Genomic DNA, 19,803 nt, shown 5'->3' with positions numbered 1-19,803 from the left:
TTCATCTCAACCCAAACAGCATGTTTTTATTCTATAGAAAAATTATATTGTTGCTGAGAAGGAAAATATAAGTGTAGGCTAGTACAAGCTTGTGTGTTCTTGACTCCTAAAACCGCCCCTGGTAAATTGGAATATACCATACTTAGAAGTTGAAATCTAAAGAAAAGAACCACACGGACACCAACCAGTCTATATATACAGATTTACATATAAAAATTGTGATAGTAAGAACGGTAACAAGTGCCAGGAATATATAGAAGAAAAGGATGGAATCTGTACTTTGAAGCTTATTAGATAACCCTGAGCTGACAGAGGGATATTTGCTAAGATTTCCAAATTGCATTGGAAAAATGGGCAAGCAATATAAATGTGGTATTTTTTCTACAGGTTTTCAAGCTGTTTAGGGTCGTGCTAGACATAATGTTCAATACCACTTGCATTTAAAACACACACTTAAAAAAAACAACAACCCACAAGCAACCGTTGGTATTTATGCGTGTGAAAATAACTGAAATAACAGTGGCTGTGGAAAGGGAACCTCCTTTATGTATAGGGAGAAAAGCTTCCATTAATAGTATTATTTTGTGGGATGGAATCAGCTTTGTAGACTAGATTTCCAGTTTCAATTCTCAATCTCTCCAGATAGGGCTGTGAAAAGTGCCTGTTGAATTTACGTCAGCCAGTGCAAATATCAGTACTAGATAACCCTATGGCTTAGCTCTCTACATAGCCAATTGATTTTTATTTTTTTTTAAATGTGCACTTGATTGCAAAGGTGTACTTAACATCCCACCTTGTTCAGTATTTAAGCCAACCCTTCCTAAAATCCATCTCTAGCCATCATGAATTCCAGCTAAATGCCAAATCACTACGGATGTGTTGTTTAAAGATGCTTACAGTCCTTTCTGTTGCTCAGGCAGTGGGGTTGAAGTTAGACTGTTATAAGCCACCCACCACAGAAAATCAGTTAGCTAAATGTTGCCACATAGTGCCTATTGACTGTATTTTCTCTGTTTCTTCCTGCTTTTTCCTCCCTCCTCCTGCCACGTACAGCTTTACTGCAGGATTAGGCTTCCTCCAGCTGCTGCCAACTTGTGAACAATCGTGGTGCTGTGAGGGACATTTTGGTGACCTCATCTCTCAGACATCTCTGCTTGCCACAAGGAAAAAAAATTCCTTCTGTGAATATGGAAAGAGCTTGTTCATTCCAAAGAATCCATGTTGTCAGAGGGCATCCCAAATGTAGTTGGATACTGTCATCTAATGCTCCAGTAAATCCAAATCTCAGGAAGACAAGCCAAGAATAAGCCTGTAGAAAAGCACTTTTACTCATTCAAGTTCCTGGAAAAGTGCCAAAATATATAAACAGTATACCTCACAAGACAGGACTATGGAGTAAAGTGGTTCTGTAGGACAGAGTTCTGTACAGATAATACTCATTTAACTACCATGGTTGTTACATGAAGTGGCCACTAAGAAAATCCCTGATGGTGTCTATGATTTTACTTCACCTTTCTTTTGCTTTCCAGGCCCCCAAAGGTCATTAATGTGAGGAATGGTCACAACTGTTCCTTTTTCATGAGGACTGTTGCAACTGTGAATTGTTGCCAAACAAAGGGATTGTTAAACGAGGGATATCTGTACTCACTAGGACAGGGGTGTCCAAACTTGGGAACTTTAAGACTTGTGGACTTCAACTCCCAGAATTCCCCAGCCAGCCTGGCTGGGGAATTCTGGGAGTTGAAGTCCACAAGTCTTAAAGTTCCCAAGTTTGGACACCCCTTCACTAGGACATTACAACCGAGGTGGGTAGTTTGTATTCCTATCACAGGGTGTAAGTCAGGGCTGTCAAACTCGTGGCCTGCGGGCCGGATGTGTTATGTGTTGACCACACCCGGTTTAGCGAAGGGGGAAAAAAAGTCCCAATATGTCATGTGATGCTGCCGTGACACCGCGAGTTTAACGCTCCTGGTATAAGTGATTTCTTCAAACCTCTGGTTAAGAGAGATCTTCCTTTATCTATAGCCTGTTACTTGGAAGAGAGTGGGAAAAGTGGTAGCAAGTAAACCAAAAACTGACAATGAGTTATCAGAGACAGAATAAATGTACATATCTTTTGGGGGGCTTGGATCCCACTAATTATTTACTCCTTTCTATGTGTCCCCTCAATTATCCCCAAGGAGCGAGTCTTTGGCGGCAAAAAGATACCCTACCAGTAATGCAGACATTGGTAAAAAAGAAGAAGAAGAAAAATCCTAATTATCACCTTATCTTAATGATCAATTATCATAGAGGTTTGAATCTCCATGTACTATGATTTGTTTTGGTTTGCTTAGCTAAAACCAATCCAAAGGAACAACTTCAGGGAACCTTTCTGAGGGAAGGAAGAATATTCAAACATACTTATACCAGCTTTGAAAAAGTGATTTCAGTTGATTAGAGAAAGCTCACTGCTACTCAGTGATCCTTTGGCAACATTTCTTTTTCATAGCTGCTAATCCCCTAAAGAATTTGCCGTATGACATCTACTTCTCCCCTGTGGTTTTTCAGCCGAATAGTTCCTTGAGAGAGTGATTTGGTCAGGGAAAAATGCAGGGAGATGGGTGGGAGCTGCAAGAGGGCAATGTATGAGTATCTTCTGAAAATATGTAGGGGGAGTGAGCAGCCTAATTCTCATGTTCTTCCATGTCTAGGACAAGACAACCCTTCTTTCCCAGCCAACATAACTGTCTGAGAGCCCCTTCAAAATGAGCACAAAGACATGATTCTGACTGACTTATCTCAACTAGGGATACTTCCAAAATATCTCTGGGTAAAAAAATGGTCACCACTATAATTAGCCAGAGAAAAATATTTTTACCCATTTTTTTCTCCTTTTGAGGGTGTTCAATTGTTGCTGTGAGAATAAAGTGCATACCGAGATACTTTCAGATTAAGCGGTCTCATCACCCCTCAAGGATACTTTGAAAGAAACCGCCTTCTCTTAAGGAGGGTATAACGTATGGTTGTCTGCATGGTCTGAGACAAAGGGGGGAAGGGGAGTATTGCCTGACCAATGAAAGTTATTTCTATCAGTGGGCAGAAGGGCAGAAGTCTGTTGGTAGAGCACGTGCCCAAAGACATCCAAGGCTGCATTTTTAGATTTCATGGAACCTCTTTCCCTGGTATGGAGAAGAGCGTCCAAGAGTATGCAGTTGTGGCAGAGACATGAGTTTTAAAGGAAAAGGGAAGTATGCAAGGGTGGCTTTATGCATGCTGTCTTCCCCGTTTAAGCCATGCTATATATCATAATTGGGAAGTGGAATCATTGCAGGGGTTGTGTTCTACTCAGCTAACCAACGGCCTTGTATATGGCAGTAGCAGCAAATCCAGGGGCTACCTGGAAGGCTTCCAAAGATAACATGTAAACTCTCCTCTCTTTTTGGAACATGGAAGCATGAAAAGCAGCCCTGTTTCAGAATCTGATTTTACCTTGAGAAATAATTTCTTTTTCTTCCTGAACAACCACCGTGGATAAGCTGCTGCAGTAACTATGCAAAGCTACAAGGGCTAGAAACAAACTCTTACTTAAGGCTTTGCGTTGCCAATGCCTGAATGAGGAGGTACAGGATGGAAAGCTGTATTTCAGCCCTCCATGTCAGTAAATTAGATCCTTAACATAAACTGAATTCTGTGCACTCTCTGGAAGTATATAAAACAACAACAAGCTTAACATACAGATTCCCTGGAATGATCGCAGTTGGAAGACGGGGGTTACATTTGCTTCTGAGGGTGTATAATAAACAACAAATAACCCTATCTCAATCAGAGGTCCGGTGCAGGAAAAAATGGTCAGTGTGTTGTTGAACTGGTTTCAGATCCAATCCAAATTCTGTGTTTCTTGTATAAAGAGGAGAGGAACCATCCTGCCTAGCTGGTGTCCCAGTATCTTGGATTGGAAAAACAGATGAGTTGATCTTTATTTTCAGCACAAAACGGTTAGGAAAATATTGTCCCAATCGAAGTACGGTTTCTCTTCCCTTTTCTAGACTGTTCTTTTTTAACTGGCATTTTTCCTGATAGTTATTTGATAGAGATAGTTATGAAAGGTCTCAGTGGTCTCTATTCTTAAGTATACATGTTTTTATTTCTAGGGAATGGAAAAATAATGGTATCATCTGTCATGATGAAATCAGTCAGCCAATGGGAAGGAAGGAACATGTGAAGTCATACACATCTTTAACTGTCAGCTGCCACAAAAGAGCAACTAATACTTTTTTGTTTGCTCTAAATTGTTCCATTTTTCTATTTCTTTTTTTTAAACCCACAAAGCAGGGAGGAGGAGAGAGACCAAGGTAGAGAAATGAGTTCCTTCCTCCATCTGCCTTTCCTAGCCTGGCACTCTGTAAGTGTGGTAGAACGTATCACTCTATGGGAATTCAAACTGGTGCCTGAAAACACCAGTTTAGGAAACACTGACATACAGTAGACCATCTGGAAAGAAGGCTAACCTTATGAATCTGCACATATCCAGAATGCCAGATAGCTTTACATTGTTTCATTTTGCTCTGATATCTCCTAAGAGGCCACAAGAGAACATATATGTCGGTTCAAACCTTAACTTCATCTTCATCCTCTTCATCAACATATTCAAAGGAATCACTGTGTCCCTCTCTAACAATGGTTTCTTCACCACTGTCAGACTTGTTGTGGTCCTCCTCTTCTTCTTCCTCCTCCTCCTCTTCCTCCTCCTCCTCTTCTCCTCTTTGTCGCCACCTGGTAGAACATTCCTGTTGCTCAGGTGCACCTACTTTCAAGTGCCATGAGTTGGCAACTGGGCTTTCCCATGAGGCTTGTCTCCTGGGATCTTCTTGTGGAGATGGACTGCAGTAGGTGCTTCCTGCCCCATAATGGCATGCTAAGGCACGGGCAGCATGGTTGAATTCTCTCGCTTCCATGTTACAGTCCTTGCGGTACCCTTTTTGCCAATAGGTCTCTTTTGGCACTGCCTCCAGTTCAGAACTAGAACTCCTGCTTCTCAAACAGGGAGACCCTTCCTCAGACATCTCTATAGAATGAGAATCTCCGTTGGCATAGGCCAAATGTCCCAAGGGTGATCTAAGCTCGGAGTAATTCAAAAGGCTTGATACGTTTTGGCTTTCTTCATCATTATCATGACAAGATCCTGACTTCCCAGGTAGTGAATCCTCTGACCAGTTTCTCTTGATGTGAAGGGAAGAGTGGGGCTCACTGCTGGTTGGGGGTTTCCTCTCTTCGCATTCTTTCTTTTCCTTGCAGTCATAGCTGCTGCTTCCTGAGAAGCTGATGACATGAAGAAGTTCGCTCATGAGAGAGGGGCCAAGGTCCAGGCGGAAAGACAGCAAGGAATCTGAACGCTGCAATGCCGACTCAGCAGGATGGGACTCAGCAGGATGGGATTCGGTAGGATGGGAGCTCTCGGGAGGCTTCTCAGACCGGGGAACACGTGGGATGGTGCAGAATCCAGATTCTAATCCTGAAAGGCCATGAAATCAATAATGAGAAAAAAAATAATAGAAATACGACCCTGCTTCATCACTTATAGAAGAAGGTGACAATTCTATATTTGTAGAATGTGAAATATGAGAGACAGGTCGGTATTATTTCATAATTCAAGGGAAACTAGAGGTTTTTCATGTATCCTATTCATAACCGCAGCTTTCATGTTGCAAATCTCTGGAGAAAAGATTGACAAGGTGACAGCAAATGGGTTAAAGGCAAAAAAATAATCAAGGAAATGAAAACCAATCATATATATTTGATTGCACCTGGGATTTCTAGGATGAGATTTCAAAATGGTTCTTTTTTTCTTTAAGACCATAAATGTGTGGTGGTTTTGAGGGGGTGGGCGGTGGAGGGGGAGGAGACAAGAGAGCAAGGTAGAGAGATGAGTTATTTCTTCCTCTTAGTGCTTAGTCAAGATTTCTCTGCAAGAGATTACCATTTCAGGAGAAGGCTATTGTGGAGTGAGTGTACCATGTCAGACTAACATTGATTCACATTTGCCACCTCATGCACATTTGTGTTAATAGCATACAGCTAAAATATGCAAATTAGTCACAGCTCAGAGGATTGTAAGCTGTTTCAAATGAACTGTGCTTGGTGCCAAGAGCAAATGTTTCATCCTGAGTTAACCTAGTAGCCATCCTTCAACAGTGGGCTCCCAGAGCCAGTAAAGGAAATATATAAAAACAGATTCAAAATTAGAGTGTTATATTACATTTCTGTGTCTGTTTTCCCATTTTATGGCATACATACGTCGTGGGTCTATTTCTACATGGCATATATGTATTCTATTTCTAGACTGAAACTGAAGGCATGCCATACTGTTAAAAATATATAAACCCATGGGGTCCATAATCAGGCATATTAGCATCATCACAAAAATAGTTCTGTTATATGCTGGCATCATGCCATTTAACATCAGTTTGTAAGTCATGGCCATTGTAGGTTAACATGAACACACACATGATGTCATTTGCTGCCCCTCCCTCTGGAATGTCCCTGCCCCTGATATTACAAAGCGCTAACCTATTGGCAGAATATCATAACATATTGACCAGAAACTATGATTGATTATTCATTTTAATTTTAACCCTGTTCAACCTGCAGTGTGAATTCTGATCATGATTCCTGAACAATGGGATTTCTCGTGTCTAAAAGATGCAAAGTCGGTTATTTTGGGAAATTCTGGCTCATTTATCCTCCTATCCTTAATCAGAATTACTGTATGTCATATATTGGCAGAAAGAATGAAATGGATAATGTGACCGTTCTTCCATTAATTGTAAATAGTGCTAGATTATCTTCATAGAGCAGTCTTTCCAAACCTGGTGCCTTCAAGGCTGTGTATTAATTATATTGTGGGAAGCATTATGTTTCGAATGTCAGTTGCCAGAGAAACATGTGCCAGGAGGAACCAAGGAAGTCTATGAACATCCTATAAAAATATGGGGTGGCCTCGATGGGGAAAATAGATTGTTGGTATAGACAGATCTAGTCAACTGTCAGGTCCAAACCCAGAGCCAACACACCGAAATCCAATCAAATCCAATTCTTTATTTGCTTATATCTAATAGACAGAATCTTGCCAAATTAAAGCTATAATCTGCTAGATACGTCCTGAGGGATTCTAGGGTGTGGTTACCCTGAACCTCTTCCTCCCTCCACATCCAGCTCAGGACTGTGCAGTCTCTTAATTTGGGCCTCTGATGGAATTTACTGCCAAGGAAAGCCCTGTGCTGCCAAAGCTCTTCCCCAGGTGCACATACCATCACAACGACTCTTTATTTTAATATTACACCCTACTTTTTATTTAAAAAGCATAACGAATGATCTTATGATGGTTCAATATGGTTACTTAATTTTTCAAGGAACATTTCATCCATTCTCATCTCTGGAATAAAGATACCTTAGGTACCTAGGCACTGCATTAGTCAAGATCGTCTGTGAATATCCTCCTGCCTGTTGCTAAACATGTGATTCTAAGAGCGGTATAAATTATGCATCAGAGCCAGCTGGCCTGGGCAATGAAATATTGGTCCTGCTTATTTAGGGAGCAAATACTTTGGGGGCAATGGAACCTCAGGTTTGATTACACTCTGAAGATCAAATGGATAAAAGCAGAAAGAATGGGGAACTAGTTTTCTCTCTAAATGATTGGCTAACCTTATCTTTTCTGCACTTTGCTCATGAAGCTGGAATTTGCAGGAGGAATGATAAAGTGTAGGAAGCTAGAAAGGGGAATGTGATTATTGCAACAGCTGCACAATTCATTATGTACAACAGAGGGCAGCATTGTCTCGTGTCTCTTGAAGAAAAGCTGGAAAGAACAACACATTGCTAGACTGGCAATGTGGGCAAAGATAATTGTACAGCAGTTGCAGTTCAGAGTGACTCTCCTGGTCCCACCTCAGTGCAAATGCTGCAGTTTTCTACTGCAGATGCAAACACCACAGGAGGTAAAGAAAGCAGCTGCCAATTAAACAGCGTAAAACCTGAACATTTTCCACTGTTTTGAGTTGAGATCAGAATTGGACTACTTCTTTCTATGTTGATACGGTGGGTGGCCAGAAGATTGTCTGAAAACATCTGAGCAACATCCAGGTTTAGCTTTTGACCTCAGAGGAGATCTGTTCTACTTCATTCTGGTTTCCTCTCGTGATCCAAATATTCCTGTTTCATAAATTCCTTCCTTTACATAGAAATTCTTCTCTTTTCCTATCAGCTGCTTGCTTGGCATTCTGTACTGAATACAGATTCCCTTGCTGGACACAGGCCATGTTTCCAGCACTAATCTTCCCAACATCTTACACATATATATCTACTCAAACCTAGCAAAACAGCACAGATCCTCGATATGTTTCCACTGATGCATGTCTCATTGCATTTGCTCATTAAGATTTAACTTACAAAACAAGTGTACAAAAATAATAATCCCTTTGATGACAATTTTTCTCCACTGCTCTATATAACTCTTCTTTTGACATATTTACCAACTCTCCAAATAGACACGTCGTTGCATGTATTAGCATAGACCCAGAGCTAGTTCTATGTTTACAGTAGAGTAATGAAATGCCCGACTTCTGTAAGCACAAAGTCATGATCAATTTATTGATTCAAGGTATGTTATTGTTACACCAATTTCAGCTGTAAAGGATTCCAATCCGTTTCAGGTGAAATCAGTGGAACAAAGCATCTCATTTGAGATCATGCTAGTCAAATAACATTTACAGTATTAGAGCCATTAGCCTGGAGTAGACATCAGTGTCGTTGCCTGTTTGGGAACATACGTGTCTGTCTGTCTGGAGATAGTTGCATAGTTGTTGCATTTAGACTTCTGTGAATTTGAATGTTCCAGCTAGAGGACGCGCACAGAACAAAGCCAACAGGAAGTTGGATCAGTCAATCAGCGTGCAGGATGCACATCTCAACACAACATATAGTTGAGATTTGGGAAATATGCGCATCAGCCCATCTGCAACCTTCGGCAACCTCCACTTATCCATCAAGCCCTTTACAACCTAAGTATGCATTGATGTCTACATGCAGTTGCAGGTAAGTCTAAAAAGCTATAATCAGGAGGTATGCGATGTGCGTTTTTATAAGTGGAGAGATAACTCTCCTGTTTTTCTCCTATCCCTGTTTAAATTCAGCATAAAGTGAAATGGCCTACACACAGAGAAATGTCTGGCTTATACAGTACATACAGTGGTGGGATCCTGCTGGTTTAACAACCAGTTCGGTGATTGCGGGCTTTGTGCACGTCAGCAGTTTTAACAAAACTTACCTTTCACGTTACTTCTGGGGAGTAACACAGCTGAGGCGCAGCAATCTGCTCTGCCGTGCGAATCAGCTGAGAGGATATAGGTAAGTAAAGTGCAGGGGTGGATGGGCAGGCCAAACTGATAATCAGAGCAAACTGGTTCACTCCCAGCTGATCCTCCAAGCTACCGGTTTGCCCGAACCAATCCGAACCAGCTGAATCCCACCCCTGAGCAGTGGCGTAGCGTGGGGGGTGCAGGGGGGGCCGGCCGCACCGGGCGCAACATCTGGGGGGGGCGCCCTGACTCGCCCTGCGCCGCCCTTTGCCGGACTGTGGCCGTCTCTTTCCTCCCGAGGAGGAGCTCGAAGGGCAGCGGGAAAAGGCTCGACTGAAGGGAAGCAGGTGCCGCGGGGGTGGGAGGCGCACCGGGGGCTTCGGGAAGGCGCCGGCTTCCCGGGGCGCTCCAGGCGGAGCCGAAGGAGAGCGGCGCTGCGCTGCGCTCCGTCTGCCCGCCGCTGCAACGCCACCTCGTCCTCCCGCTCCGCCTGGAGCGCCCCGGGAAGCCGGCGCCTTCCCGAAGCCCCCGGTGCGCCTCCCACCCCCGCGGCACCTGCTTCCCTTCAGTCGAGCCTTTTCCCGCTGCCCTTCGAGCTCCTCCTCGGGAGGAAGGCAGGAGGCCAGCATGGAGAGCCTCACTTGACTGATGCCGACCCAGGGGCAGCTGCAGTCGGGCCGCCCTCGCTTTAGGGGGCGCAAATTAGTTGCCTTGCCCCGGGTGCTGACAACCCACGCTACGCCACTGCCCCTGAGTACATAGGCTGGTTGAAATCATGTATTTCTATATGACAGTTAGAAGAACCTCCTTTTCTGTCTTCCTGAGGTAGAATTTGTACACGGGTAGGTGTTTCTCATGTCATGTTGAACCTATCCTAAGTTTCAATTTATTCTGATTGCTACCACATATGCAACACTCTTAGTTGCCGATTATTTAGAGTTTAGCAATAGATTTTTATATTCTGTTCACTTTTAAAATTTAAGGTTATGTTGCTACCCTATAGCTCGCCCACCCCTCCAGGCAGATCTTATTGCTCCAAATTATTTCTGTTCTGTTTTTTTTATCAAGTTGACTTTTCCAGAGTTTATTTTGCTTATGTACCACTGATGTAGTTTACTCAACTGCAGATGGTAAGATCTTGATTTAGAATAAACAATATAGTAATAGATAAAAATAAAAGTTATTAGCAAATAGAGAAGCAAGGATGCTGAAAACATATTAAACATTAAGAACTAATTGGCATGTGAGACCATCTGTACTAGTGTTGATTCTGCAGCAAAAGTTAAGATTGCTCTAACAATATTATTTTTGCAGTTTCTAGACTCTTCACAACATACTTGCTTCATTTTGTTGTTCTCGCCAATCTCATGCAAAGTTGCAATTTGAGATTACCCCACCCCTTCCCTTTCCTTTCCATTTATAACCACACTTCCCATTTCTAATCTCCTGCTGTCTATGGATTGTTGGGTAAACCAGAAAAAAACACGTAGCTATTTCTGGCCTTATCGTTATCATTCCAGGAAAATACCAAGTGCATTCTGAAAACATGACTTATAGAATTGGTGTAGACTTCATAAATATGTAGCAGAAGAACCACCCCACCCTCAAAAAAAAATTGATGGAACTTTAAAGCACACTCAGATGCCTGCTGGCTGAACGGCCAAAAAAAGGACATCTGAAAGCTATAAGTCACATTGTGATTTCCTGCTAGAAACCCTCCATTTTCCATCTTTTATTTTATTCTTTTTTTTTTTTAAAAAAAAAGACTTATATACTTATAGGAACTTCTTGTTGCAAAGCCTCTGAGAAACTCTTCAAAGATGTCATTTGAATATGTACTAAGAGAATGCTACGACTTAAGAGCCAGTACATGTTATTCAAAATAATGATGTGGTAATCACATATTGCAGAACTGTTTTCAAGAAAAGAATGGGAGACCAAAAAAAAAAAGAGAGAGAAAATTACTGCTGCAGTGAATCCTAGAAACTGTAATGTAAAGATAATGTGTGACAAACTTCCCTTAAACACATACTGCAGTATGGCACTTGTCAATCCAAAATGTATAGACTTCTAAAAATATTATTGAAATGTCTTTTTGAGTGTGCTTATGAAATGTTTTTTGTCGTGAATCTAAATCAGTGCTTCTCAACCTTGGCAACTTTAAGACGGGTGGACCTCAACTTCCAGAATTCTCTAGCCAACCAGGCTGGCAAGGGGATTCTGGGAATTAAAGTCCACCCATCTTAAAAGTTGTCAAAGTCAAGAAACATTGATCTAAATAAACCAAAGCGCAGAAATAATTAATATCTAAAACAAGACAATCCATTTGACTCAAACAAGTTACCTTAGAAGCCACCTACCATAGTCAGAGAAGCTTGTTGGGGGTTTCTTGAAGGCAAATGCTATACCAAGATCGTCGCTGTCATAGTGACTCTGATTGAGCTGAGGCAGTGACATAGCATTCTTGATGATGGGTGAGATGGCGGGAGGTGCAGATGACCCCTGATCTTTGTTTCGGCTTCCCCGGTTGCGTAGCGGGCTCCTCCTCACGTGCCACAATGTCCGAGCAAAGAAATTGTGGGGTTTGACTTCCTCTCCACCATGGTCCCTAAGGAAAGAAGTGTCTCCAAAGGCATCCCCACCACGTCCCACATGCATGGTGTGACGAAAGTCCCCCAGTGGTGGGCTGATCATGTCCGAGGTCAATTCTGTTTTGAATCGACGTTTGCTGTGTGAGCCAGACACCCAGCCAATCACAGGTAGTTTTCCAAGACTCATTTCCTAGCCAGTTGACAAAAACCCAACCCAGAAATTCAATGTGTCCTTCAGAAAAGGTTGATGTTAATCTGGAAGTGTGCGGGTGTAACTTAAGGAGGGTCACACACCTGCACCCCCCATTGTTTATGTTTTCTTTAACTGTTGTTCTTTCTTCTAGATTACTTAACAAAGAATAAAAAATAGGTCTATCATGGAACTTCTGGGTTTCTTCCAGAACAATGTTGTCTAATTTGCACTGTTTTCCCTAGTCCAATTTGATAGTGACCCTTCACAGTTTTCATGTAGCTACTTATCCAATTTGTTTCTTGCAGGTTTGGGTGAGTATCCCAGTTTCTCTTTTTGAACAGCAATGGTCATTAAAGCAGTGTTTGCACTTGTCTGACTCAATGTGTGCAAAGCTGGAAAATCAATATTATTGAGCTGATTTGTCTTCCACCATCTCTCTTTCTCAACCTCTCAATTTCTTTTGTAAGAACCAGCAAAACCATGGGGACAGCAAGTAACAAGGGCCACAGTGGGAGTCTCACATCTCATGTCCCAAGCCTGGATTGTTGTCACACAGCATCCTATAGAAGATAAAAGAGACAAAGTAATAGTCAAAGTTCCCAAACTATTTTAAAATGATGAATTTGAAAGTGCCTACGCTGCCTAGTAGCCAGTCTGTGATAAAAGTACAACGCACAAGGTTAAGCAGAGAAAAGTTACATGGTACATTGACCAGATTCCTTCTGGAGTCCACCACCAGGTGGCAGAGATGGTTTTCTGCCTGCAGCATTTATATTTGTATTTAACACACAGTGCTGTTGATCAAACAATTCTAGAGAGATTACATATTAATAGGTGAAATGACTTTCTTCTTTGCCTCCTCTGTAATGTTGGCTGGAATTATTATTAGGTTGAAATAGAGCTTGATGGCAGAGTTTGTTGCAATACACTAAATTTCTGTGCCTGTACCCTCCAGGTCAGAGGCAAATGATTGGCTGCATCTTGCATCACCTTGTAAGAATTCCCCAACTCTTTTTCTGCAGAGCCTCAGATCCCTATGACATTCTGCCCTAGCTATATGTGACTTCAGAGGCTCCTTTCCTAACATGGGGTTCTGGGGCAAAGTAAAATAGCTAAGATACTGTCCACTCAAAATCAACTTTTGATCACTTACAGACATATCCAATCCATGCAGTTTTCTTACCGAACAGTTTGTTGTTTTTTCTCCCAGGATATTCTCCCAGTGTGTATTTTCAACTGGTGCAGTCTATGGCGGTGCGGGCAATTCTTGGGGGTCCCTACTCCCTAGGATGACCCATGTTACACCACAGTGCAAGCTTCACTGGCTGCTGGTCTGCTACAATTCAAGGTGTTGGATATTACCTTTGAAGGCCTGCATGGCATGAATCCATGCTATTTGAGAAACTATTTCACCTCACTGGAACTGGCCTGCCCTATTCACGCCAGCATAGGAGGTATTCTATAAGCTCCTTCGGTTAAGGAATTCCGGCTGTTGGAGTCCAGGAAAAGGGCCTTCTCTGCCGTGGCTCCTATCCTTTGGAGCATCCTAGCCCCTAAGCTGAGATTGGCTCCTACCCATCTGACCTTCTGCAAGAGCCTGAAATCCTGGCTCTGCCAGATGGCTTGGGGCCCAAACGGAGGAGCAGTGGTTGTTGAATTAAGAGGCAACCCCCCCTCCAGCATCCTGTTTCCTCCCTCCCCATCTTTTAACTACAATTTTATCTTGATTGGGATTTCTATTTTAATTGTTTTAGAGATATTTGTCAGGATTTTAATGGTTTAATTATGTGCCGTGGTGGTGCAGTGGTTAGAGTGCAGCCCTGCAGGCTACTTCTGCTGATCCCTGGCTGCCAGCAATTTGGCAGTTCGAATCTCATCAGGCTCAAGACTGACTCAGCCTTCCATCCTTCCGAGGTCAGTAAAATGAGGACCCGGATTGTTGGGGCAATATACTTACTCTGTAAACTGCTTAGAGAGGGCTGTAAATCACTGTGAAGCAGTATAAGTTTAAGTGCTGTTGCTGGAAGCCCCCCAGAGTCATTTCATTAAGAGATGGGTAGCAAATAAATTCACTAAATAAATAAATAATAAAATAATATTTTTAAAAAAATCCCAGTCTTCCCCCAAACCCTGAGATTTCCTAGTTGTTTTCTCTTCCAGTACAAACCACATCTGACCATGCTTAACTTCTGAACCCAGCCAAGGTTGACCAGTATTGCCACTTGCCCCTGCCCTCAGTGGTACAGCCACCATCATGCTATTTGTCATCATCAGCCAAATATTACAAAAGTTGTAGTTAAATACATCCCAGGGCATCTGGTTGAGGAAAGCTAAAATCTTCTCCCCTCTTCCTGATTTCAATAATGAAGATGCTCTGGCCAGATGTGCTTATAGTTAATCTAATCGTTTCAAGCAGTTAGGACGTTGTGACTATGTTCAGTGTTTCCATAAGTGTAATTGCTTGCTGGATTATTGAAATTATAATGTCACATCTGGAGAGCATCAGGATAGGAAAGCTATTTTACAAACAAACTCTTCAAACATGGAAACAATCCTGCATAGATACTGCTTTGGTGAACCAAAGTCTATACAATACTACGCACTGAGTGGCATGTACTTGAACCTAAATGCATCTGTTTTTGCTCAATATCCAACATTTTAAAGTGCCAGATATTTGAAATGTTACTAGCACTTGCACATTATTAATGTACTGGTTTAATGAAATGCTTCTTTATACACTTTTCTCAGTGGAAAATGTTCTCTTCCCCATTGTGCTGACTTAACTATATCCAGAAATCTCTTCAAATGTCTCCTTTGTTTTCTATGTTGTAGCTCACCTTGGAAAGGCCAGAAAGGCAGAGCAGGAGTAGCTACTGAACTACTAAGCGGTGTCTCAGCTCTGTGTGTCCCCCCCCCCCTTTTTTTTTTGGCTCTATTTGTTCATTCAGGGTTACTCTTATCTGCTAGGTTTAAAAGCTGGCAAATATTCAAAAAACCAAAAACTGAGTAGCTTCAGTTGGAATTTATGGCACATACTAACTGCTTTTTAAGAGGAATGTGACTGGGTTGCAAAGAAGCAGTTCAGTGTTTTAACAGCCTGTAATCTTAGCCTATACACAGAAAGGGAAGAAAGTAATGGTCCTCTGTGCTGATGGAAACATGAAATATCAGAACATAATGAAAGGATTGTATACATATAGGTGATAGGAATAATTTGGACATCTTGCTGGATTTCATCCCCATGCATATTTGGGGATGGGGGCTCTGTGACCCAATGTCATCCCTATGAGGTAGAACAGAACAGGAACTGATTCCCAGGAAAGCTAGAACTATACTTTATTGAGATAATCTATATCACCGCCCTTTGGGAGAAGGGTGGCATATAAATCCAATAAACATAAGCATATACATCCAATAAACATATACTAATAGAAGTCTAGATGCCTGTGTTTTCCCTACCCTCTCTCTTGTCTATGGAGATTCTCAATCATCCAGGTCATGGTTGTCCCAAAGATGCTTTTTCCAGAGGCAACTGGACTTTCTGGGTTTTTCTTTGAAGACGTTTCACTTCTCATCCAAGAAGCTTCTTCAGCTTGGATGAGAAGCGAAACATCTTCAAAGAAAAACCAGAAAGTCCAGTTGCCTCTTGAAAAAGCACCTTTGGGACTACCCTTTCTCTTATATTCCAGGAAGTCAAAGGGATGCCAATCTAAATCTTTTTCTAATACTCCCCTAGCTCTTGGGCATAACACATGCTTCTGTACCTGTTGTTGTTCTAAAGGTGTTTGGATGCCTTCTCCAAGTAATGTCTATGGTTCCCTACACCCAATCAAGTAACACATTTTTGCAGGACATGTCACAAAGAGGGAGATGTAGGTAGCATCCCTTGTGTCCCTTGTCAGTAATGATGTCACAGCTCCTCCTTTCGTCTGATGAGTATAAGGGAAACAACAAGGCTAAATATATGAACCTCTACAATGGTAGGATAGATAACCAATCTATTACATGGATCAGGCAAAGCTGTTCTAGTTGGATCTTGCTTAACAGTATCAAACTTGCATTTTACTGAAAAGTATCCCAAATAATCCATTTTATTTCCTAGAAGGGAGATTAAAATTTGCCCATGCTGGTAGGAAAAGCTATGATTTTTTTTTCTGTCCTTCTCTAAACAATCCACGAGAATTGTGACTTTTCTCCATCTCATTTCAGTTACCCTTCCATCACCCTCCTTCCACTGGGGCCTAGCAGATCTCACTAATATCGACCTGAAAATGCTGATAGGAGATGGGGGTGGAGAAGAAAGAAAGAAAAGAACAGAGGAACGTACTTGTAGGTGGAATCTGCTCCAAGGCTGTAACAGGCCAAGCAGAATATTATTTTCGGTTTCTCAACACAAACTTTTATTTAACCAACACAACTTTAAGAAATTCAAAAGCATTGTTTTCTTTTGGGTTTGCTGCCCTATTGCCAGCAGCCACCTCAGCCTGCTCTTGCTAAAAAACTTTGGCTTCTGCCAAAAGCCACAGCCTTATGTGCCTCCTTATCATCCATCTTTGGTTTTGCTTCTCCTTTCCTTCTTTTTCCTGCCAACCAACCTAAGTTGCTACTGCAGGGACTCTCCCAAACTCTGCTCCCCGGGAGCAGCAAAATCAAGAAAACCTTCTTCCCATTCCTTTGAATTTATCAGGAACCCAAAATCTAGTTATTCTTTTGTTTAAGGAAAGTTTATGTACAACTACAGATAAACAATGGCTGCATTGGCATCTATCTGTCTGTCTCTCTTTCTCTCTCTTCATCCATCTTTCAATTTAATTAATTTATTTGATTTAGGTGCTGCCTGACTCCAGAATTACCCTCCCTCCCTCCCTCCTTCCTTCCTTCTCATAAGATTGTTTACTTCACCACTGAATCTAATGCTGTTTACTTCCAAATGTGACTCTAAATAGCACTTATTGTTTTACATTTCTTTTATTGCTTTTGCCAGTGTCCAAACTGATCTTGTCCAATTCAAATCCCCCCCCTCCCCAGATGTACCAAACAATGATCTTCATTATGCCTACTTAACCCACCGACAGATGAAGGGGAAAAAACATAACACACATGGAGGGTGAGTTGAGCAAAGTCACCTTAATTTCTCCAAGTTAAAAGGCATTCTTGAACAAGAAGTTTGTTTTATTCTTGTCTTGCCTTGATGTAAGAACCCTAAAACAATTAGGAGTAAAATTTAAAAAATATGATCAGCGTCTTTTGTTTTAGGAAATTCCTGTCTGTTATCCAGACCATCATAGTTACACAAAACATGAACTGTTAGCACCAGAATGCATTTCAGTTTACAAGTTCAAAGGCTCAACCAGAAACACTACTTTGAAAAAAGAGTTCCAGCAAACAAATGAACAAAAATGGAATGAAAAGGTCCAGATGGCTCGGGACCATCATATCTGCAATCCAAGCCACCCCCAAAGGTCGGAATATAAAAAGGGGAAAGAGCTAACTCTGGATACTCCGAAAAAGGAACTAATCCTGCTGTATTCCAATTTTGAGTTGAAATCCAGAATATTTGCTGAAAGGATTGCTTTCTTGCTAATTTTCCCGAGCAAGTCAGCAATTAAAATGCAAGCTATTTAGTCAGACACTAAATTAAAATGCTATCTAGAAGTGGAACTACCAACATCTGGAAGATCTCTAGTTGCTTCCAGGCCTAAGAAATTAGACTCATAAGCCACAGCAGAAACATGAGAGGTTTCTCTGTGTGTATATATGAACATTTGGTGTGTGTGTGTGTGTGTGTGTGTGTGTGTCTGTAAGGATCACATGGAATGCTTCCCCCCCTCCCCCCCAGACAGGCTCATGTTGGAGTCTGGCATCTTAAAGTACTACTGTACTTAGTTCTATTCACATGATCAGAGTTAAAAAGAAATTCTGTTTCATGCTTGGAAAAGTTAAGGAGTCTTATTCCTTCAAGCATATGATATAAAATCCCACCAATTTTACCCACACACACCACAATTTCTACCTCAGCAGTTACTCTTTTTTTTCTTGGCTGCTCCACATGGCATCTCTCTTGGACTCAAACCATTTCTCCATCTTACTACCTTTTCTTTGCTCCTCATTCTCCTACCCTTTCTCTCCTTCTTTTTCTGCATTCCGTTTCTTACAATTCCTCAGGGCTCCAAACACCCCATCCAGATGGAGTGAATTATGTCACCTATAATTCCCAAGTCTAAATGGTGAAGGCATAAATGCATGCATGCATGTATGTATGTATGTATGCGACTGTTTGCCTCTTCCCCTTAATTTCCTTGTCCCATCTCCATCACCACCATTACTTTCATCTCTTTCTCCTTCTTCAACCTTTCCAGCTCTACCCCATAATTTCTTTTCCCTCCTCCTCTCCCTTTCCCACACTCCGCACGACGTACTAAAATTCACTTGCCGAATGTGCAAAAACTTTAAAATTCTAATCTTTAGGATTTACCTGTCCTGGAGGGGGTGGAAACCGCAGAGACTGTCCCTTTCTGAGTTTTCTTAAGTCTTTCTTTTTTTCCCGCACCGAAGAAAACTTGCCGGAGAGAAATCGGGAGTTCTGAAAACTCTCTTTTACCACCGCAGCCAGCGGAGGGGCTCTTAATGTCAGTGACGTTCCAAGTCCCTCAATCGTAGCCTCTTTCCTCCCACCTTGTTCTTTTTCTCGTCGCCGTCCCTTCACCGCGGACATAAAGAAGCAGAGTCAAGCGACGGACACGGGAGAGGGATTTGGAAAGAGGGTGGGTGGAGTTTCAGCTCCGATTGACCAATCCCGAGCCGACAGAGAATGAAGTTTGGCGAAGACGGAATGGCTTTCAAAAAGTCCAGCCGAGGGAAATTCAGAAACTCGTGATCTTTCATCTTTTCCCGTTCTCCACCCACCCCCCCCCCCCTTTCCGAATGAGAGCATCTTTCTTTGAAGAGGCTGAGGTTTGGAATATTTTCCTTCCAGGAACAGGGTGGAAGGGTAGCATTTTCAGCTTCTTCCCCCCGCTCGGTTTATCAGGAAAAAAAAAGTTAGGTTTATTAGATGTTGGTTGACAGCTTCCCTCTACACCGTCTCCCCCCCCCCCCATACATCTAACGCAGCGAGTAAGTGAGTACAAGGTTTAAACAGTAACAGAGTTGAGAGGGACGTTGGAGGTCATCTAGTCCAAGCCCCTCCTCACGCAGACCTGTATTAGGGATTCGAACCGCCGAACTGCCGGCCTTTCTGATCGACCTGTACGTTGCAGCTTCATCTCCCCTCTTCTTGCAGTGCCAAATATGGATCAGGAAGGGACGTCTTTATTCCCTTCCTGTATTCCCCGCGTACATTTTGTTTACCCTGAAACAGTCGAGTCCCGTTGTCCTCAGTGCGATTCTAAACTCACAATATAGTACGGGACAGCTGTCGGTGGGTTTTCAGATGCTGCTGAACTACAGCTCCTAGGAGTCCCATCCAATGTGGCCAAGGAGTAGGGAGTGTAGGTGTTGTAGTTTAGCAATATCTCTAGTTACAATGCTCCATCCTGATTTAAAGAGCTGTATTTAACATAGCACGTAGGCAGAGTCTCCGGCCTGAGCAAGGTGGGGGTGGGGGTGGTGTTAGATCGCCAAGGTCTCTTCCAATTCTGTTATTTTGCTAGAAGTGTGTTTGTATGTGTGCATGAACCTC

The 19,803-nt window shown here is 42.2% G+C and overlaps 1 protein-coding gene across 1 annotated transcript; it reads right to left on the bottom strand.

Moving 5' to 3' along the window:
- Positions 1-3,668: 3,668 nt before the first annotated feature.
- Positions 3,669-18,906, bottom strand: CDC42EP1 (CDC42 effector protein 1). Its single transcript, XM_081956943.1, has 3 exons — positions 18,598-18,906; positions 11,699-12,682; positions 3,669-5,494 (listed from the first exon to the last, which is right to left on the bottom strand). Exons 2-3 carry the CDS (start codon positions 12,114-12,116, stop codon positions 4,590-4,592), a joined length of 1,323 nt encoding a protein of 440 aa, XP_081813069.1. The 5' UTR covers positions 12,117-12,682; positions 18,598-18,906; the 3' UTR covers positions 3,669-4,589.
- Between the last annotated feature and the right edge of the window lie 897 nt (positions 18,907-19,803).

This window comes from Natrix helvetica (assembly GCF_964273705.1).
Source record: "Natrix helvetica genome assembly, chromosome: 6".
Lineage (NCBI taxonomy): Eukaryota > Metazoa > Chordata > Lepidosauria > Squamata > Natricidae > Natrix > Natrix helvetica.
The sequence above is the reverse complement of the archived record's forward strand: the minus strand, read 5'-3'. Positions and strand labels throughout refer to the sequence as shown.

Excerpts from the sequence above, each read along its gene's own strand:
- CDC42EP1 (XM_081956943.1), bottom strand. The coding sequence starts at position 12,116 with ATGAGTCTTGGAAAACTACCTGTGATTGGCTGGGTGTCTGGCTCACAC. Across the intron at positions 5,495-11,698 it reads AACAAGCTTCTCTGACTATG|GATTAGAATCTGGATTCTGC; the intron begins GTAGGTGGCTTC and ends ATGGCCTTTCAG.